This window comes from Canis lupus, chromosome 26, assembly GCF_003254725.2.
Source record: "Canis lupus dingo isolate Sandy chromosome 26, ASM325472v2, whole genome shotgun sequence".
Lineage (NCBI taxonomy): Eukaryota > Metazoa > Chordata > Mammalia > Carnivora > Canidae > Canis > Canis lupus.
Window position 1 is genome coordinate 588,172 of NC_064268.1, and position 21,317 is coordinate 609,488.

The 21,317-nt window shown below is 48.3% G+C and overlaps 1 protein-coding gene across 6 annotated transcripts in view; it reads left to right on the plus strand.

Moving 5' to 3' along the window:
- POLE (DNA polymerase epsilon, catalytic subunit) overlaps window positions 1-21,317 on the plus strand; it is a 53,530-nt gene that overhangs the window by 24,474 nt on the left and 7,739 nt on the right. For 3 of the 6 annotated variants that reach the window (XM_025473465.3, XM_035706513.2, XM_025473467.3), the window contains exons 24-45: window positions 1,542-1,699; window positions 2,029-2,224; window positions 3,449-3,663; window positions 6,749-6,851; window positions 7,309-7,389; window positions 7,470-7,592; window positions 10,432-10,644; window positions 10,919-11,128; window positions 11,362-11,505; window positions 12,745-12,885; window positions 13,033-13,186; window positions 13,263-13,369; window positions 13,531-13,707; window positions 13,787-14,010; window positions 14,109-14,329; window positions 14,640-14,844; window positions 15,272-15,445; window positions 16,379-16,504; window positions 17,882-18,014; window positions 19,456-19,627; window positions 20,429-20,557; window positions 20,637-20,851. In XM_025473465.3, coding sequence (XP_025329250.3) covers window positions 1,542-1,699; window positions 2,029-2,224; window positions 3,449-3,663; window positions 6,749-6,851; window positions 7,309-7,389; window positions 7,470-7,592; window positions 10,432-10,644; window positions 10,919-11,128; window positions 11,362-11,505; window positions 12,745-12,885; window positions 13,033-13,186; window positions 13,263-13,369; window positions 13,531-13,707; window positions 13,787-14,010; window positions 14,109-14,329; window positions 14,640-14,844; window positions 15,272-15,445; window positions 16,379-16,504; window positions 17,882-18,014; window positions 19,456-19,627; window positions 20,429-20,557; window positions 20,637-20,851 — 3,621 coding nt within the window. The remainder of the gene's footprint in view (window positions 1-1,541; window positions 1,700-2,028; window positions 2,225-3,448; window positions 3,664-6,748; window positions 6,852-7,308; window positions 7,390-7,469; window positions 7,593-10,431; window positions 10,645-10,918; window positions 11,129-11,361; window positions 11,506-12,744; window positions 12,886-13,032; window positions 13,187-13,262; window positions 13,370-13,530; window positions 13,708-13,786; window positions 14,011-14,108; window positions 14,330-14,639; window positions 14,845-15,271; window positions 15,446-16,378; window positions 16,505-17,881; window positions 18,015-19,455; window positions 19,628-20,428; window positions 20,558-20,636; window positions 20,852-21,317) is intronic. The other 3 variants (XM_025473466.3, XM_025473469.3, XM_025473470.3) reach the window with 2 other exon arrangements.

Here is a 21,317-nt window from a genome sequence, read left to right on the forward strand (position 1 = left end):
CTGCCTGGTGGCCTCCCCCTGTCCCACCCACTGTTCTGCTCACCTTCTCCCTGCAGGGGTAAGTCAAGGAGCCCACACTCTGGGGGACGAGCATCAGAGAGTCTGGCCGTGTGTAGAGACCAGCGGAGCCTTGAATGAACACTGGAGGAGATACTTGCGACTCTACAGTTGTCCTGTATCTCTCTAATTTTCCTTCGTTTGAGTATCTGTCGGTGATTCTGTGGTGGCTTTCCCCTCTGGCAGCTCTCTTTCCCGCATTCCTGGTACATTTATTAATTGGAATCCTTGTGTAAGGAAGCATTATCACCTTTCCTTCCCACTTAACCCTGCTTAGTGATTTCCTCGTCCTATTCTGGTATGTTTGTGACTCTGCTTGTTCCTCCTTCACATTTGCCTACATATTCTTGACACATGCCTCTGTTCTGTGGTTGGAGTTCAAGTGTGGATTTTTTCTTTTGTTTTGTTTTGTTTTTTTAAATTGCACTTTCTTACTTCCTGGTCCTGTAAGATGCTCCAGCCTCATCTTGAGTTTTCTTAGTCCCAGCCCTGGAATCAGCCATTTCTCTAAGGAGCCAGGTCCCTTTTATTGGAAACCAAGGTCAGGTGCAGGTGCTTGTTGTTACTGGGTGTTACTGCTTCTAGTTGCTCTCAGTGAATCAAGCTAGGAGAGATGTGTATGCCTGAGACCCGCCTCACCCACACATGCATCTGGATTTGTTTGTCTGCATGTACACTATAAAATACAGAACGTGAGTCTGCATTGATCTGTCCAGCCCCTAGCTGGTCCCCTTTCCTCATTCTTTCTCTTATAGTGAAAAGCCTGTCCCTCACTTTCTTGGTATGTTTATTTGCTTAGTGTGTGTGTGTGTGTGTGTGTGTGTGTGTAAAGTGGCTTCAGGATTGTGCCATCACGTGTGTAAACTTACTGGCTACAGCACAGTGTTTGTGTGTGTAGTTGTTTTTCTCTTTGGTTTGTACTACCCTGTCAAAACAGGGTTTGCAAGAGTGACTTCAGTCGGCCCTTTAGCGGGATTCTGTATATAATGTGGTCAGCTAGTGTCTTCCAGTCTGCAGTCCCTCTAAGGTCTACCCCATGTCCTAGTTGAATATTTTTTCATTTGCTTCTGGTAAGATTCACTCTTTACAGAGTGCAGTTCTGTGGTTTTTGACCTACATGGAGAGTCATGTTTCTACCACCACAAAGCAACACAGGACGGTTCTATCACCCGGAGGCTCCCGAGTGCTGCTCCTTTATCATCAGCCCCTCTCCCCATCCCCAGACCTTGGCTACCCATTGTGTTCGTTGTGCAATAATTCTATCTTTTCTAGAATGTCCTGTGAGTGAAGCAAGTCATAAAAGCTTCTGGATTTCGCAGAATGCATTTTAGTTCATTGACGTCTAACATGTGTCAGAACTTAACCTCTTTTTCTGGCTGAGTGGTGTCTGCTGTACAGTTTGCTGGTCCAGCCAGTCTTCAGAGGGCACCTGTCACTTCCAGGATGGTTGGGAGTGAGGCAGCCACCTTCCTCTTGGTTTGCAGGAAGGCTTCACCAATGATCAGTACCAGGAGCTGACTGAACCATCCTCACTCACCTATGTCACCCGTTCAGAGAACAGCATCTTTTTCGAGGTTGACGGACCCTACCTTGCCATGATCCTTCCAGCCTCCAAGGAAGAAGGCAAGAAACTGAAGAAGAGGTAGGAATCTCAAAGGCTTGTGTTTGGGAAGAAAATGAATGGATGATTGAACAACCCATCCAGGAAGTAGACCAGGAGGCCAGATGGGAATAGTGCTGGTTTTTTACTTTTTTGATTCAATTTGAAAAGGTAGTAACATGAATACCACCAGCTCTTGCTCTCTACCTGTTAGATTCTGGTTGTACAGACTGTAGGCCCTTACAAGCCTCAGGTGGCAAGATGTTTGCTGCCTGGTAGATGCTGGAGGGGGAGGGTCAGACAGAGGGCCAGGACACGGAGCCAGCATCCCAGGCTCCCATTCACTGCCGTGCTCGCCGGGGGGATTCCAGATATGCTGTCTTCAACGAGGACGGTTCCCTGGCTGAGCTGAAGGGCTTCGAGATCAAACGCCGAGGGGAGCTGCAGCTGATTAAGATCTTCCAGTCCTCAGTGTTCGAGGCTTTCCTCAAGGGCAGCACCTTAGAAGAAGTGTATGGCTCTGTTGCCAAGGTGGCTGACTACTGGCTGGACGTGCTGTACAGTAAGGTGAGGCCACCCCCTCCTTCCCTGGCTGCGAGGGTCCTGTGGGCAGAGGGGTGCTGTGTTCCCTGGGCTCCTGGAGAGCCAGGGGATCAGGGCTAACCCTGACAAAACCCTAGGACTGCCCTAGTTCTGGTGCCTCTCAGGATCCCTGTCAGCAGGAACCCCGTGTCCAGGGACAGAATTCTGTGAAGGAAATAAATGGCACAGAAAGATCAGTTGTGAGAGATAAATTTACCAGTGATCCCATCAACTTCTTTGATTTTCTAAATCTTTGTAGACTCTGTAAATGGGTATGTAGTTTCTACAGTGTAAACAATGGTGCTGGCTTCCCTTTAGAAACATCTCACAGAATTTTTTCTTCCCTCTTTGTTAATCATTAGTCTGTATTTCATCAAGTTCACATTACTTAACTCCCATAACTATCCACTGTTGCTGGGGATCAGATAGGCTTCTGGTTTCCACTGCGGTAATGTTGCCTTCAGCATCTCTGTACACATGATTTTCCTTCCTTGCTTGCATTGTTTGCTAAGAGGAGGCTTTCTAAATGAAAAGTATCCTGGAATATTCTGGAACATTTTTCTGTCTTCCTTTGTTTTGTGGGCTCCTGTAGCTTGGCATGTTGTCTTGTTCTGAGGGTTGGCCATAAATGAGAGTAAGTGCCAAGAGAGAAAAACACACAACACAGGATCCAGGCAAATATTACAGAATGTTGGGGGCAGAAGACCAGGGGTACATGTACACAGGAGCAGCTGGACAGAGAAGGCAGTGCTTGCATGTGGGAGCAGTGGAGCTGGGAGGTCAGGGGTGTGTGCACGCAGGAGCAGTAGAGCTGTTTGCTCTCGGCCTCTGACTCCTCATTGGTGAGGAGTGCTTCTACCCCTCAATGGGTCCATGGCTCTCCAACTGGCATAGTAGCTCCTCCTTTCCCTGTTTTTCTTTTCCTTTTAGGAGAAAAATCACCAGTTCTGTCTCTCTCTTTTGCAGCTCTGGTATCAGTAACCCAGTTGTTAACATCTTCTACATAGTTTAATGGTGTGGCAGTTAAGGGTTTGTGTAAGGATTTGTAAGTGTTGCTGTTCGCTGGTGGGAGACAGCCCTGGTATACTTCTGCCTCCAGCTCATCTGGCTGGAAAAGGTCAGATGACTCTGGGAGGAATGTTGTCAGTGAGCCTGGGGTAGCACTCCTTCCCTTCTGTGTGATGTTGTACCTGTTGCCTCTCTCTTCAGGCAGCTAACATGCCCGATTCTGAGCTGTTTGAGCTGATCTCTGAGAATCGCTCCATGTCTCGGAAGCTGGAAGATTATGGGGAGCAGAAGTCCACGTCTATCAGCACAGCCAAGCGCCTGGCTGAGTTCCTGGGAGATCAGATGGTGAAGGATGCAGGGCTGAGCTGCCGTTACATCATCTCTCGGAAGCCCGAGGGCTCTCCGGTCACAGAGAGGTAAGAGTTTTTGAGGTTGAGGAAGGGATTGCTTCATGTCTTGGATGCTCAGTTTGGAAGCCTGAGTCTGTTATGGAACTTCTGTACCTTCATAGTGAAGTGAGTTTCCTTGAAAAAGGATGGTTAGATGTTAGAGGAGGTGAGGGGACTGGGCCTTGGGCCCCTGCAGAACCTGGGTTCTTAGCAAGGCCAGACTGAGAGTACCCTCAGGCATAGAAGTGTGGGGGTGGTTAGGGGGTCAGCTACTATGGGCACCATCACAGGGTTCAGTTGAAGTCTAGGGCAGGGCCTTGGATCTCTCACATCCTCGAGGAGGCTGTTGCCACCCTGGCTGGAAAGGTCTCAGTGGTGAGCTGCACAGAATGCTCCAGCATCCGAGGCTCTGTTGTACTGCCAGTGCTGTATCCCTTAGCCATCTCTACTGACAGACGGAAGTGTCCTCCAGCTTCTGAAACATGTCCAGAATAATAGCAAAGGATTCCATCAGACAGCATCTTCCACTCTCGACTACAGAAGTTTCGGAGTCAGCAGGTGGTTCTCTTGTCACTCCCTTGCTCATCAGGTTGCTTGAATTGTGCAGGGCCCACATGAACAAAATAGAAAACAGTGCATTGAAGGCTCCTAGAATGGGCTCCTAGAATGGGCTCCTAGAATGATAGGTCTTATTCCTGCCCGTCATTGTGTGTCTGTGGTAGGGCTTCCCACCAGGAATTCAAGGGTTAGAAGTGATTCTGTGGACAGGCCTTGAGAAAAGTGCACAGATGGCCCGGGGGAGGGCAGGTGGGGTTGGGGGGACAAGTACTAAGTACCAACAAGAGAAAATGTTTCAAAGATGGCCAGAGCTGTGCTTCTGTGACCCTTTGTAACAGGGCCTTATTGCTCCTTCCACAAAGGGGTGTGCCTTCCTTTTCTTGTTCTCTGAGCAGCCCTGTGACTCACTGTGGCCAATGCAACATGGCAGACATGACCGCTGGTTGCAGGAGGCCTTGTGGTTCTGCTCTTGCCCTCTTGCTGCCTGATTGGCCTGCTGGGGGCTGAGAGGTCCTATGCAGAGGGAGGTCCAGGTGACAGCACCAACTGCCACACTTGGAGGGGAGGCCATTGCAGCTACGTGAGTGACCTCACGCAGGACTACCTCAGTTACAGACTCGTAAGCCGAAAAAAGGTTATTGTTTCAATTCATTGAGTTTGGAATGGTTTGTAATACAACAGTAGACAACTGATAAAGCTACAAACATTGATAATCACTGTTCTTGCCTATGCTAGGAAGGTTGGGGGAGAAAAGCAAATGAATGAAATAAACAGCAAATATTTCTTTAAAAAGAAATCCTCAGAGTTCTAACAAAAAGAGAAGGAATTTGGTATAAGTCTAAAAAAGGTTTTGTACAGAGTAAAATAAAGAAGTCCTATCTGTCAATAAGAAAAAGACATCATAAAAAGCAGGCAACAGATATGAGCAGGCAACTGACAAGTGACGAATATGATGGTCAGTACACGGAAAGATGTTTAAACTCAGAGTAATCAGGAAGTGCAGATTTTGGAAGCATCTATTGGTTGGAAAGGAAGAGTGTGATGGTAGCAGTTGTCATGCATGTGGACAGGAGTGTGGGTGACAGTTACTTCAGAGCGAAGCCAGCAGTGTGTAGTGAGGTAGATGATGCCTGATTCCCCTCACAATTGAGCATGCCTGGGGATGTGCCCTGAATAATTGCCCCTGTGTGTTTACATTGTGTTGAAGAGTAAATGTTGGGAATGCCATAGTATCCCTCAACCAGAAAATGGACAAGTGTGTTTTTTTTAATGCAGTGAAATGCTATGAAGGCATTGGAATGATTGAATCACAGCTACATGGTGTGCTGCCAGGTGGCACATGAATTACATTGTACCAATAACATCTGTATAAAATTTACAGACATGAAGTTCTTGTTTCAGGAACATATGGACAGGAGTAATATAGAAGTATTCATGGGATTGGTAAACACTAAAATGGCGATCACATTTGTCTCTATATATGAGGTCGGTCTGGAGAGCTGCACAGAACTTCATCCTTATATTTATTTTCTCATATGTGAAGTAAAAATGGCAGGCCATGAAGGTTGATAGGACTAGGTGATGTGTGCACAGGTGTTTGTTGTGTTTTAAGTTTCTTTGTTTAGAACATTCACAGTAACAAATATTTCCTCCATTGAAAGGAAGGGGTATTGACAGTTGCTCTGTTGTTTTGCTAGTGACACAAAAGCTGGCTTATTCTTTCCAGAAGCACGTGGACTCTGCCTGTATCTTACTGAGTAACGTTTTAGAAGTGTCTAATTGTGGGGCACCTGGGAGGCTCAGTGATTGAGTGCCTTCAGCTCAGGTTGTGATCCTGGGGTCCTGTATCAGGTTCCCTGCAATGAGCCTGCTTCTCCCTCTGCCTATGTCTCTGTCTCTCTCTGTGTGTCTCTCATGAATAAATAAATAAAATCTTTAAAAAATAAAAGAAATAAAGTAAGCTTCATGCCCAGAGTGGAGCCCGATTGGGGCTTGAACGCACAACCATGATATCAAGACCTGAGCTGAAGGGACACCTGGGTGGCTCAGTGGTTGAGCATCTGCCTTTGGCTCAGGTCCTCATCCCAGGATCCTGGGATAGAGTCCCACGTTGGGTTCCCTGTAGGGAGCCTGCTTCTCCCTCTGCCTATGTCTCTGCCTCTCTCTCTTTGTCTCTCATGAATAAATAAATAATAATAATAAAAAAAGAAATGTCTGATTGTATGTACACACGTAAATATGTGAGTTACGTAAGAACATTTGTCAATAGCTCTAACAGTGGCCAAACAACACAGACCAAATGGCCACCAGTTGGGATTCTGCATTAATTAACCCATGATACTTTAATACAGTGGAACATTATGTAATTATTAATATGATAAATATTAGATGTTAGCTGTACTTTATACAAAGTGATGTCATTAAGTAAAAGCACGGGTTACAAACTAGGTTATGATCCCTTATTTCCATGTGAATTACACGTATGCTGGTGAGTGCTGTGACTGGAATCGGGGAGATTCCTGTGTTCCTGACTTTCGTGCCTCTCTTCACCCAGGGCCATCCCGCTTGCCATTTTCCAGGCAGAGCCCATGGTGAGGAAGCACTTTCTCCGGAAATGGCTTAAGAGTTCTTCCCTCCAAGACTTTGATATTCGCACGGTGAGTGCTGGCTTTGTTACTCTGAAAAGTTTAGGAGGAAGAGTCAACAGCAGAGTATCCCTGATTTGGGTCAGCATTTTGTCTGGAGTCTTCATTCTTGACATCCTCATTTCTCATACACAACGGGTGACACAACGGGTGAGGAGGTGGTTCTGCTTTAAGGCAACCCAGCACTGGGGATGGCTTGGATTCTGGTGCAGGGTTCTTGTGCTTCTTCAGCCATTTGCTAAGTCTGGGATCCTGGGAGTCATCTAGGTGCTCTGCCTTAGTTTCCTTCTCTATAAAGTAAGTACGTTTCATCCCACAATTTCAAGGTGGGTTAATAAGTACAACACAGGAAGCATTCAGAGCAGCACTTGGCCTAGAGTGGAGCAAAGCGCTGCTGCTGCTGCTGCTGCTACTGCTACTGCTGCCTCTTCTCCTATACGCTGTTGTTGTCTCTCTCCCGGACCCCCAGATTTTGGATTGGGAGTACTACATTGAGCGGCTAGGGAGTGCCATACAGAAGATCATCACGATCCCTGCAGCTTTGCAGCAGGTGAGGCCTTGCCAGTGTGGACGGCGTCTTGTGCGGCTCAAAAGCCATGCAGACAAATGATCAGTGTCACTTTTGTGCAGGTAAAGAACCCAGTACCACGCGTCAAGCACCCTGACTGGCTGCACAAGAAACTTTTGGAGAAGAATGATGTCTGCAAGCAGAAGAAGATCAGCGAGCTCTTTGTCCTCGAGGGCAGGAGACAGGTAGTGGGCCTGGGACAGCAGAGCCGCCATTATGCTCCCTGTGCGGCCTCCTGCTGCTGCTGTTTGAATGCTCCCATTCAAGTGTCTAGAGTGTTTCTTTTCTTTGTAGAAATGTGTGCCTGACAGTCGACTCTATTTCCCTCTGGGGATCTTCTGGGGTAGGACATACTGGATCTTCTGTTAGGGAGAAAGACTGTTTTCTTTTCTGTGAATAGGGTGGTAATTGGTCTCAGGGACTCTGTGAATTACTGTGCCAGAGACTTCAGTTTTTTTTTAAAAAAAATTTTTTTAAAGATTTATTTTATTTATTTATGATAGACATAGAGAGAGAGAGAGAGAGGCAGAGACACAGGAGGAGGGAGAAGTAGGCTCCATGCCGGGAGCCCGATGTGGGACTCGATCCCGGGACTCCAGGATCGCGCCCTGGGCCAAAGGCAGGCGCTAAACCGCTGAGCCACCCAGGGATCCCCGAGACTTCAGTTTTCTAAATTACAAAATAAAACCCTGTAGAAACCCTAGAAAATACTGAAGGGCTTAGCTAAAACTAGAAAAGCCAAAAGAAAATTCTCAGGTGCTGAAAATGAAAAGTGAACTTTATTATTATTTTTTTTCATTACTGACTTTTTGTCCCTAGAAAAGTGAACTTTAAACCAGAGCAGTATACAAACTTACCTGCAAAACAGATTCTCAGGTGGGAATTTTGAAACCTAATTTTATTTTAATTATAAGAGCTATCCCTAGGAGGCGAGGGGAGAAAGATGAAAAGGATGGAAAGTACACTATCAGTCAATACTAGCCTAAACAAAGGTAGTGTGGCTGTATTAATGCCAGCAAAATGATCCTTAAGCCAAAAGGTATTCGTAGGGTTAGGATGATTATTAAATAGTACTGAAAGTCCACAGTTTACCAGAAACTGTAATTCTTTTTTTTTTTTCTTTAGAAACTGTAATTCTTAAATTAAACCCAATTTAAATTTTGAATTACATAATGTAAATATTTACCTGATTAGAAGAAATAATTGACATCCAGTCAAATTTGGGAGATTTTAACAAATCCCTTTCAAATGAAAGATCTAGCAAACCAAAACAAGAATACATAAGGTTGGAGTGACATAGTTGACCAACTATGTTTAGTAACTAACCAGATTCACAGATTCAGTGAATAAATACTGGCTTGCACTCAGTGATCAGGAAATACACACATTCTTGTCAAGAACGTGCATTAGGGGCGCCTGCATAGCTCAGTCAGTGACGTGTCTGCCTTTGGCTCAGATCACGATCTCAGGGTCCTGAGGTCGAGCCCCACATTGGGCTCCCTGCTCAGTGGGGATTCTTCTCCCTCTCCCTCTGCTGCTCCCCCTGCTCATGCTCTCTCTCCCCCTTTCTTGTGTTCTCTTTCTCTCTCTCTCTCAAATAAGTTAATAAAATTAAAAAAAAAGAACTATGTACAACAATGACCATGTGCATACCAAAAATGACATCTGTATAATAATAACAAAAAGTAGATTGCAACAGATTCTAAATAGTTCATATGCAGACCATTTTGTTTGGAAATTTAAAAAAAATTGTAAATAACTCACGGAAAGAAATCATAATGGGAACTAGAAACACTTAATGAAAGTACTAATCCTATCAAAATTTGTGGTATGCAGCTGAAGAGCACCTATGTGTACATTGTATCTGCACAGGTAGATATTAGGAAAGGAAAGCAAGTAGGAAATTCAGCTTCCAATAAGTCAGAGAACAGCAGAGTGAGCTGTGGAGGTAGAAAGACAGAAGGTATGAAAGCAAGAACAGGAATGAGGAAAATGACAGTAAAACCCAAACAATCTTCGAAAAGGCTTAGAAAATGGACAAATCTTTGTCAAGGTAGATGAATCTTTGAGTTTTATTTTAATGAAAACAGACACAATTGTAGACACAGTAAACCCTAAAACAACGTTAGGAATTACCTTTCCCCACTAACCATGTGGGTGGAAGCTTAGATGGAAAGGACTGAATTATTCAAACTGAACTGAAAACCAGACTAGAACTTAAGCCATTAAGACATTGAATCACAAGTGAAAGGAAACAAACCAAATGATTTTTCATAGGATTTTTTTTTTTTAAGATTTTATTTATTCATGAGAGACACGGAGAGAGAGAGAGAGAGAAAGAGAGACAGATGCAGAGGGAGAAGCAAGCTCCATGCAGGGAGCCCGACATGGGACTCGATCCCGGGTCTCCAGGATCAGGCCCTGGGCTGAAGGTGATGCTAAACCACTGAGCCACCTGGGCTGCCCATAGGAATTTTTACCAAAGTTCTTAAACAGATTATTTCAGAGAATAAGAAAAGAGGAAGAGGCTCCTTAGCTCTTTGGAATGGACCGTATCTATATTATCTGTAGGGGTCTATCTCAAAAACACGTCATTGAGTGGGAAGAGCACAGGTTGCAGTGGGGCTGCACGCTATGGGACTCTAGAACACCCCAGCCCAAGGGAGGGGAGCAGGTTTGTAGGCTTGGAGTAGAAGAACAGAACACATGGGAAGTGACAGATGCTGTGCTGGGGGCTGGGATGCAGAAAGACGGTACCCATCCTTTGCAATAGTTTCTTACAAGAAGGAGAGAGTCTTGGAGGAAACATGGAAAAATGTAAATGTGTGCTTCACAGTTGTGGTGTTTGAGTGACATTTTGTTTAACCTCTTCACTATTAGAAATTAGAAATAGATTGGTCAATGACTACCCATCTTTGTGTACAATTATTTTATCCCATTCAATTGATACCCATATGGTTTATTTCTAGAGGTGGAATTATCTGAGGGATGGTAGCATTTTAAGTCTCCTTTGGGTCTTTGCAGGTGGGCATGGCCCAGGTTCCAGAAGGCACCCAAAGCCTGGGTGCTCCTGATATGGAAGATTTTGGCCTCATGAAGCCATTGCACTTGGCCGTTCCTATTGCCACTAAGAGGAAGCGTGTCCTCTGGGAGAGCCAGGAGGAGTCACACGACCTGGAGCTGACGGTGCCCTGGCAGGAAATCTTGGGGCAGCCTCCAGCCCTTGGAACCACCCAGGTGATAAGCCTTGGAGCCTGGAGGGGCCAGTGGAAGGAGGCAGCAGGGACACCAGCAAGGCCTGAGCTGTGGCAGACTGTCTCCTATGGAGTCTTAAGTAGCTTGGGGGCCCCAGGATGGGTCTTGATCTCTGAGGTGGCCAGTAAGAGAGGTTTAGTCCTTATAAGAGACAGCCGGGCTTGGAAGCTAGGTCATGTGATTGCTGAAAAAGGCTGTTTCTGATTCGCTGTCTTCATTGTGTCCTCTTCCTGACCTGTTCTGCCATCTGTCCTAGGAAGAGTGGCTGGTTTGGCTCCGGTTCCATAAGAAGAAGTGGCAGCTGCAGGCCCGGCAGCGCCTGGCTTGCAAGAAGAGGCGGTGTGTGGAGGTGGCAGAGGGCGAACCTCTGCCTGGGGCCATCCGAGAAAGGCCTGCCACTGGGTTGGGGGGCTTCCTGCGAAGGACCGCCCGCAGCATCTTGGACCTTCCATGGCAGATTGTGCAGGTGTGGACCGCTATCCATTGACAAGTGGGATGCCTCCAAGGGCAGCAACACAGCCAGTGGGAAAGGGTGTCTGGCAAGCTCATGATCCTGGAGACCCTCCTGTGGTCTGGCAGGGAAAGGGCAGGCCTCTGCTTTGGTGCCCCGGTGATTGGGGCTGGTGCCGGGAAGCACCTCGGAGGCCAGCATTTCCTGTGACCAGATGACACACCTGCTGTGTGCTCTTTCCCTTTCAGATCAGTGAAACCAGCCAGGCTGGTTTATTCAGGCTGTGGGCTGTCATCAGCAGTGACTTGTACTGCATCAGGCTGAACATCCCCCGAGTATTCTATGTCAACCAGCAGGTGGCTAAAGCTGAGGAGGGGCCTTCCTATCGCAAGGTATGGAGTAGCAGGTGTTGCTGGTCACTGTGGTCAGCTGCCTGCTCAGCCTCTGAGGTGGTCTCCACACCGATGGAGGGGGCCTCATGGAGAATGGGGCTTTGCGGATATAGAGCCTACTGAGCCAGGTGACCCTGAGCAAGGAGCCTCTGTCTCCTGAGAACCTTCTTGGGCTGCAATAAGAATTGAAATGGTGTCTTTGAAGCCCTCAGTGACCAGAGTTGCCAATGTCATCCTGGGTGCATTATCCTCTTGTGTCCGATGTCCATGTAGCAGGGCAAGGACGAGGTAGATATCTGTCTGGAGAGGCTGGAGGCTGTCTCCATAGGCTTTTCTGATGTTAACGGCTTCCCTGGGATACACTTCGATGCCACATGACTCATTTAAAGTGTGCTGTTCAGTGGCTTTTAATGTGTGTCTGTCATGCGGCATCTGCCACAGTCTGCCGTAGAACCTTTTTATCACCCTCAAAAAAAACCAGGACCCTTAGCAGTCTCCCCTTCCAGCCCCTGGTAATCACCACTCAACATTTTGCCTCTGGATTATCCAGTTGTGGATGTTTTATGTAAGTGGAATCCACATAACTTTGAGCTCCACCCAAAGCTCATTTACTGAGGCTGTCGGCGCACATTTCTCAGTTGGGCACTAACAAGCTGATGTCTAGTTGAGGAGGTGAGATGTATGTGTTTATAACTGGGAACTGGACTGTAGAGGCTTTCTGGAGAAGGTGAGATTCAGTTCTGACCAAGGATTCAGCAGAGTGTGGGCCCAGAAAGGGCAGCAGAGAACATATGATCTGAATTCCTATGCTTTTCTTAGATGCAGTGCAGCTTTGCAACTTCAAAGGGGAACATCTTTTGGGGGGGATATTTTCCTGTTGAGTGCCCTCTCCTCTCCCCAAGGTCCCCCTGTACTCTTTGGCTCCTCTAGAGCAGTCTTCTGACCAGGCAAAAAAGGTTCCTCTCAGGTTAAACCCAGCAGACAGCAGGAAAATAAACTGGGAACACCTACTCCCTTGCAGTCTGAGCATTCCTCTGCTTTTCGGGAAGCTTCAGGCTGCCTCTCAAAGTAATAGCCCCAGCTTTCGGTTTTGTTCATTAGAAGAAATGGGCTCTAGGTGGTTCACTCTGTGTGCCTGTGGGCTCCAGAAGCCCTAGGACTGTTTAAGTGATGCACGTGTGTGTTTAACAGATATCACCACTTAGCCTTGTGACAAGGTCAACCCTCTGTTGTCACCAGGTCAGCCGAGTCCTTCCTCGCTCCAACATGGTCTACAATCTCTATGAGTACTCCGTGCCTGAGGACATGTACCAGGAACATATCAATGAAATCAATACTGAGTTATCAGCCCCAGACATTGAGGGCGTGTATGAGACTCAGGTAACAATCTTCCCAGCTCAACTGAGCAGGGATGGATCCATCTTGATGAGATGGAGGAGGGGAACTTCATATGGCATGGACAGGCTTGCAGCCCAGCTATGTGTCTGCTGAAGACACGGTGACCCTACCCCGTCTGCTCTCTTCCAGGTTCCATTACTATTCCGCGCCCTAGTGCAGCTGGGCTGTGTCTGTGTGGTCAATAAACAGCTGGTGAGGCACCTTTCAGGCTGGGAAGCAGAAACCTTTGCTCTCGAGCACCTGGAGATGCGTTCTCTGGCTCAGTTCAGCTACCTGGAACCAGGTATGATGCATGCCAGCTACCCATGCCTGGTCCAACCTCCCACACTCCTCAGGGTGACGGCCATGTTCTCCTACAGGGAGCATCCGCCACCTCTACCTGTACCATCATGCACAGGGCCACAAAGCACTCTTCGGCTTGTTCGTGCCCTCCCAGCGCAGAGCATCTGTGTTTGTGTTGGACACTGTGAGTTCCTGGCAAGAGGCTGGGGGAGGGGCAGACCTTTGGGCAGATCTAGCCTTCACTGACCAGAGCCTGCGGAGATTGTGTCTGAAGTAGTGCCATAGAGGGGACCTGCCCCCCACAGCTGCACAGGGAGAGGGCTGATGTGGCCTCTGTTGGTCCAGGTGCGAAGCAACCAGATGCCCAGCCTCAGCGCTCTTTACTCAGCCGAGCACAGCCTTCTGATGGAGAAAGTGGGCCCGGAGCTCCTGCCTCCTCCCAAACACACTTTTGAAGTTCGGGCGGAAACTGACATGAAAACCATCTGCAGAGCCATCCAGCGCTTCCTGCTGGCCTACAAAGTGAGTGCAGTCAGGCTTCTGTGTGCGAGCCCCTCCCCTAGCCTGGGTCCTGCTAGCTGCTTTCTTCTGGTATGTCCAGGAGGAGCGCCGTGGGCCCACACTCATCGCTGTTCAGTCCAACTGGGAGCTAAAGAGGCTGGCTGGTGAGGTTCCTGTCCTAGAGGAATTCCCACTAGTGCCTGTCCACGTGGCAGATAAGATCAGCTATGGAGTCCTGGACTGGCAGCGCCTCGGAGCCCGGCGCATGATCCGCCACTACCTCAACCTGGACACCTCTCTGTCACAGGCCTTCGAGATGAGCAGGTGAATGGAATGAAGGGAGTTTCACTGTGTTTCTGAGCTCTGACTTCTTTGCCATTTGCTCGTTGACTTTCTGGGGCCGACCCCATGTCCCTGTGCAGGTACTTCCACATCCCCATTGGTAATCTGCCTGAGGACATCTCCACCTTTGGCTCCGACCTCTTCTTTGCCCGCCATCTCCAGCGCCACAGCCACCTGCTCTGGCTGTCGCCTACGTCACGCCCTGACCTGGGTGGCAAGGAGGCTGATGACAATCGCCTTGTCATGGAATTCGATGACCAGGCCAGCGTGGAGATCAATTGTCCAGGCTGCTACTCTACAGGTGGGTGCTCAAGGCACATGGGGTCCACACCTGCTGGTGTTTCTGCCATTTATTGCCATTCATTGGTGGTGGGAATGCCTACTCATGGATGCTCAGCGCTTGGCTGTGCCGGTGTGGGAAATGAGTGTGCAGGAGCCTCTGCTGGTATGAGATAAGCAAGGGTGGGCTCCATCGTCTGCTCAGTGATGGTTTTGTCAGCCACCCCTGGCTTCCCTGAGTACCTAGCAGTATGTTTTCTGAGATACTGCTTGCTGTAGTTGAACTGAAGATACAAGAGGATTGTTGGACAAGTTCGTTTCTCTGTATGCAGTGTGTGTGGAGCTGGACATCCAAAACCTGGCTGTCAACACCATCCTGCAGTCCCACCATATCAATGACATGGAGGGGGCTGACAGCATGGGCATCAGCTTTGATGTGATCCAGCAAGCCTCTCTGGAGGACATGATCACTGGCAACCAGGCCGCCAACACTCCAGCCAGCTACGATGAGACAGCCCTCTGCTCCAGCACCTTCAGGTATCCAGGAACCTTCCTCCTTGAGAATGTCCTCCAGAGACATTTTTGTTGACTCTTTGTTTTTTTGTATCCTGTCCCCTTCCTAGGCAGAACAGCTGAGTTTGGGATCTAGAAGGAACGTTAGAAACTCTTTTACCTCTCCCCTAGTTTTAGAAAATTAAGAACTAAGTTACTGGGGCTTCCCCTCCGCTCCAGGTGGCAGAGCCAGAAGCTCACAGGGGTCCAGGCTCTTTCCTCCATTTACTGCTTAGCTACCCGTTGAGCATTGTGTTCTGGCCAGAAGCATGCTGTAGGTGTTGAGGCCTGAGGGTGCAGGAGAGGGCCCAACAATGAGGTCTCTCTCCACAGTGAAGAGGGAGTACACAGAGGGTGATGGAGTAGGGGGATGCTGGTGACAAAGGGGACACCCTGTGCACCTTTTTTCCAGGATCCTGAAGAGCATGGTGGTGGGCTGGGTGAAGGAGATCACACAGTACCGCAACATCTATGCTGACAACCAGGTGATGCACTTTTACCGCTGGCTCCGGTCCCCATCATCACTGCTCCATGACCCTGTGCTGCATCGCACACTCCACAACATGATGAAGAAGCTCTTTCTGCAGTGAGTGCTATCAGTGGCTTACCCCAGGTCATGCTGAACTCTCAGTCCCCAAAACCAGAGATATGGCCAGCCAGCACCTCTGATCAGGAGCTCACTTCTGGGCTGGTGGCCCATGGCAGTAAAGGTCCTGGGGAAGGGTTAGCTGCTGTCACAGGCTGCAGCATCCTTCAGAGGTGTGCTGTGTGGTACAGTCTTTTTGCCTCCTTGTGATACAAGTCATCCTGCCCTGTGTTTGCTGTTCTACACCTCTAGTTAACGGTAGACCTTGGAGATGCACGTGTGGATGTGTCATCCTAACGGGCACTCAGGCTGCTGTCAGAACTTCAGTTGCTGTAGATCACCAAGCAAGAATAGTCATGTGAATGTATCTGGAGAGTAATCTCCAGCAAGTACCACTGATGCAGGTTTGGTAGATGTCATAACTAAATAGAAAAATACTAATTTGATTGATAGTGACAAATTTTCTCCATGGAAGTTGTACAGCTGATTGTACTAACAGCAGTCATTAAGAATGTGTGTCCCCAGGCCCACCAACACGGCAGACACTGGTACCAGCCTCCTGCCATAAAATGCTATCTGGGCATACTCTTAATTTTCAATCCTTATTATAAAAGAATTTGAATTTTCTTTTCACATCCTTTGCCCATTTCTCTGTAGTTTTTTTGCTTTTTTCCTCATTGATTTATCGGTTCTTTCTACATAAAAATTAGCCATTTTTGGGTGATATAAATTGCATGTTTTTTCCTGTCTTTGATGATCTTTACTTTTGCTTATGGTGGGTTTTTACCCTGAAGAAATCTTCATTCATTGTTACTTCTGGATTTCAAGCATATTTAGAATAGCTTTTTAGCTCAGGATCATCAGCTTGTTTTTTATGGTGTCTTGTGGTTTCTCTGTGGCATTTTGATCAGTGGTTCTAACCTTGGTCTGCAGGCTCATCGCTGAGTTCAAGCGCTTGGGGTCATCTGTCGTCTATGCCAACTTCAACCGCATCATCCTCTGCACGAAAAAGCGGCGGATCGAGGATGCCATTGCTTACATGGAGTACATCACCAGCAGGTGTTCACATTTCTGGATTTCTGCTGCTTCTCTTGTTCTCCTCTGATACCATTTAACTTCTGTTGAGGGACTTCCTGTCAGGAGCTTATAGTATGGATCTGTTCGCCATGAACACTTTCTGCCATTGGATATCCAAAGATATCCAAAGGAACCTTTATTTTACCTTTTTTAAAAGATATTTTTGCTGGCATAGAATTATAGGTAGATCTGATTTAAAAATTTTTTTGTTTCTCTCTGTATTTCTTTTTGGGCAATTTCCTTAATTGCATCTTTAAACTCACTTACCATCTCCTCAGGGTTCAGTCTGCTGTTCATCTTATCTGGTGGAGTTTTCACATCTAGATGCCTGGTGGGGGTCTTAAGTATTCCTAGAGTCTACTCAGCATGCTCTGTCTTCGTTCTAGCTCTGTGACTACATAGAATTCAGGTTTAATAAGCTTCACAGTGTCCTGTTTTGTGCAGTATAACACTTGTTTCAGCTCTAATTTGTATAGATTTGATAGATTTTTCTCTTTATTCTGGGTTTTCTCTGCTCCTTTGCTGACCTTGTGATGCCAGATTAGATGCCAGCAATTGTGAATCCATGTGAATGCTTGTCTGTTGGATACTTTTGCATTTTATTCTTCTGTAAATATTCTAGAGCTTTGTTACTAGGAAGCAGATTGACCCTTTCTGGCATTTTTGGAGATCTGTAGGCAGGGCAAGATCCAGGTTTAGTCTAGAGCTCATTATTCCTCACTGCTGAAGCAAGCCTGTTGCAAGCACAGCTTGGGTGCCTCATGAGTTACGAGGCTGTCAGTGGTGGGAGCACGCACTCTGCGGTCCTTGTTCTAGCTTCATGTGGTCTTCTTGCACACATGTGCCATGCCCTGTGGCATGCTTAGGGCCAGCCTGGGGAGGTCTCATGGTCTTACGCAACTCTCACTTCTCTGGTCCCCTTTGCACCGGTTCTTGCCACTCCCTCCTGGTTGGTACAGAAATCGCCTTCGTGTTGGGTTTATCATGTTCTCTAGAAAGTTTGAGAACAGATATAATCTGAATCCACTAAGTTTTGTGTTTTTTTTAAAGATTTTATTTATTCATGAGAGACACAAGGAGAGAGAGAGGCAGAGACATAAGCAGAGGGAGAAGCAGGTTCCCTGTGGGGAGCGTGATGTGGGACTCCATCCCAGGACCCCAGGATCACGCCCTGAGGCAAAGGCAGATACTCAACCACTGAGCCACCCAGGCGTCCCAAGTTTGTTTTTAAATAAGTGGAGGATAAGCAGATAGGTATGAAAATAAAAGAAGAAAAGTGGAGAATAAAAGAAGAAAAGTGGAGAAAAAAGGAAAACTATTGATTTCATTTAAACAGTTTCTGTTTTGATTTTTTTTTAGCATCCATTCTAAAGAGATCTTCCATTCTTTGACAATATCTTTCTCTCGGTGCTGGGAATTTCTTCTCTGGATGGATCCCTCTAACTATGGTGGAATCAAAGGAAATGCTCCATCTAGTATCCACTATGGACAGGTAAGACATAACCATCTTGGAGAGCTGAGGCTGGAATCTGAAATAACTTTGAGGTACATATTTGTATCTTTGCACACACTGGTGGTTATGGGCTGAATGCCTGGCGTGGTTCTCGGCCACATCCTGCAGTATATTCGAGAGCATGCTGCTCCTCCTGTGGAGTCTGTGAGGGAAGATTAGCGAGTAAGCAGGTGTAGAGGGTGGAGCAGTGGTGAGGGCTCAGAATAAACACAAAGCAGGGTAAGGGCAGAGAGCAGTCTGTGGGGCAGGGACTGATTTAGATGGGAAGGTTGTGCAGGGCTCTAAGGAGAGGACAGGCAAGTGAGGCTGGAAGAACTGGGCCAGGAGCCGGTGTCAGATTGCCATGTCAATGGGGTAGGGTTGGGCTTGTGGTCACAAGTGCAGCACAGAGCGGTGAGGGCCAGGCCACTTGGGTACACAGGCTGAGTTGGAGATTTGGTTTTTAGTGATGGAGAGATCGTGAGTGGGGACATGTCAGGGCCTGACTTCTACTAGGGCCCCACATAGTGGACAACACCGTAGGTCAGGCCTCGAGTAGCAGCCCAGTTAGCATTGGCCCAAGGGAGGGTGTAGGGCAGGTAGGGTCAGCAAGACAGACTCAGGTAGGTTTTGAAGGTGGAGGGAACAGGTCAGTGGAATGGCTATAGTTGATGTCTGGGGGTTTGTGTGTACCCAGGGGTGTGGAGCCATGTGTCTATTACAGATAGATGGGGAAGGAGAGCAAGTATGGGGTGAGGAGAGCATGCTTAGCCAGGGCATGAGGTGTACACAAGGTCAAGCTGCCCTTGGTACTGAGACTGGGTGGGAGACAGGGCTGGCCTCCGTACTAAGTGGTTGGGGGATGGCCGCCCTCCTTGCTGAGTAAGAGGTCCTGTGGGGACCCCAGTGGGAGTAGAGTGTAAGTATTGTAGCTGGATCAAGAGAAAGGCAGTGGTGGTTGCTGCTCTAAGGATACGGGCTCATGCCAGAGTTGATGTGTTGATGTGAAAGGCCCCCTTGAGAAGGGAATTTGGTAACACAGGAGGTATCTGTAGTAGGGCTGTATGGATAGAATTGTCACCATCTCAGAAGATCTGGGGTTCAGACAAGAGAACTACACCCCAGGTCACCTGCTTGTGACTCTTCCCTACCTGGGAGGAGGGGAGTTGAAGAACTTTAAAGTGAGTTCTCTGGAAGAACAAAATGAGCATCACAATCACCATATCTGGAGTGCTTCTACACATCGGGTGCATTACATATGTGACCTCATCCTCAGCGCCATCCTGTGGAAATTGTACCCAGGCCCAGGGATGTGGACTAGATGAGCATCACACTAGGCAGGTGGGGTCAGTAGACCCAGGTGTAAAATGACTTGTGCACTTCCTGCTGTGTGATACTGCTACGGCAAAGCCACAGCTGGGTCTTTGTGTCTGTATTACAGCAAGACTCCCAAAAAGGGGGCAGAGTAGAGGAGGAGGAGGAGGAGGAGGAAGAGGAGGAGGAAGGCAAACAGGAACCAGATGTGGAGGACATGCTGGAAAACAACTGGAACATTGTGCAGTTCCTGCCACAGGCAGCCTCCTGCCAGAGCTACTTCCTCATGATTGTTTCAGGTGAGCCATCCACACTAGCCACTGTGTCTGAGTTATGTGGTGGGAATAACATGGCTCTGGTGTGTTTGCATAGCAAGAAGGTAAACAATTGGAAAATAAACCCCGGCAACTAGAGTTCCAGATGCCCTGATTGCACACCTCCCTGCAAGGTGGAGAGGAGACCCTGTCTTCTGCCCAGGGCCTCAGCCTTTTCCAGAACCCCGTGAGAGTGGCTGCCCTCAGACGAGTCACCAAAGGGTTCATGGTTCTGTCCTAAGACTTGTCTGTGCACAAATAGGAGTAAAAATAAGTAGAAGAGATTAGAAGTTTCCTGAATCAATCCCCACTGGTAGGTCTTTAAGGCCTAACTTGTTGTGTCAGAAAGTCCTAAGTCTGATGTAGGGCTAAGGGTTCAGCGTTCAAAAAATAATATGGTTCAGTATTTATACAGCAAGGTGTCTGGGGTGGCTATTCACATGAAGTGTGTGAATTTTCCTCTGTAACAGCCCATTGCTGCACGAGCAGGTAAGGACAAGCACTGCAGAGAAGCCTGCTGATACATGGCGACCATGGCCGTTCTGTGCTATGCACATTTCTGTGTGCTTTGGAATGGATATGGCTGCTGGAGTTGTCCAGAGAGGGTGTGCAGTCCAGCTTTGGTTCTGTTGTGGGCCATTCTGTGGCCCTGCCCAGCGTACAGGTGGATGGTGGTGCCAGGCATCCAACCCCCCACGACCCGCCCCCCACCCCCCCGCTTCTTCAGCTGAGCGTGGTCCACCAACAGCCACAGGCAGACCCCTCAAGGTCGCCCTCTCTCCACAGCATACATCGTGGCCGTGTACCACAGCATGAAGGAGGAGCTGCGGCGCAGTGCCCCAGGGGGCACACCCCTGAGATGGCGGGGGCCCAGCCAGCTCTCCCAGGATGCTGCGGCCTCCAGTGCCCTTCCTGGTGAGCATGCCCTCACCGTGTCCCAGGGGTCCTCGGGGCCCGCCCTCCACGTCCTGCTGTGGCTCAGTGGGGAGCTCAGCTATGGTCCCTGCCCTCCTAGGAATGATCACCTTCTCCCAAGACTACGTGGCCAACGAGCTGACTCAGAACTTCTTCACCATCACTCAGAAGATTCAGAAGAAAGTCACAGGCTCCCGGAGCTCCACTGAGCTCTCCAGCATGTTTCCTGCCCTTCCAGGTTCTCACTTGCTGCTCAACAACCCCGCATTGGAGTTCATCAAGTACGTGTGCAAGGTGAGGCTGCAGCACCCATGTGTGAGGCAGGGACTCTCCCACTAGCGAGGGTGTGCTAGGGGCTGGGAGGGCAAGAGGGTGGCCAGGTGCCTGGGTGCTGGCATGCTGGTGTGCACAGAGTTGGGAGTACATTCTTGTGGACTCCCCCACCCTTCACTACCCATTCTGTGCAGCTGCTGTGTGAGTCATTTGGGATGAGAAGTGGACGGGACAGGAAAGACCCCCATCCTCATGGAGCCTGCGCTCCAGTGAGGGGAGGACATGTCAGTGAGGGGCAGGGCAGGACATGTGAGGAAGAATGGGGCCCCCAGTGAGACCCTGTTGACCCAGAGGGCCTGGTCAGGTGCACCCTGTGCACCCCAGGAGGAACAGGATGCAAAGGCCTTGAGGTAGGATGATCTGGGGTTGCTGCTAAAAGACACATGCAGAGTGGGCATGAAATGGCAGATGCTTGCAGATCTCATGG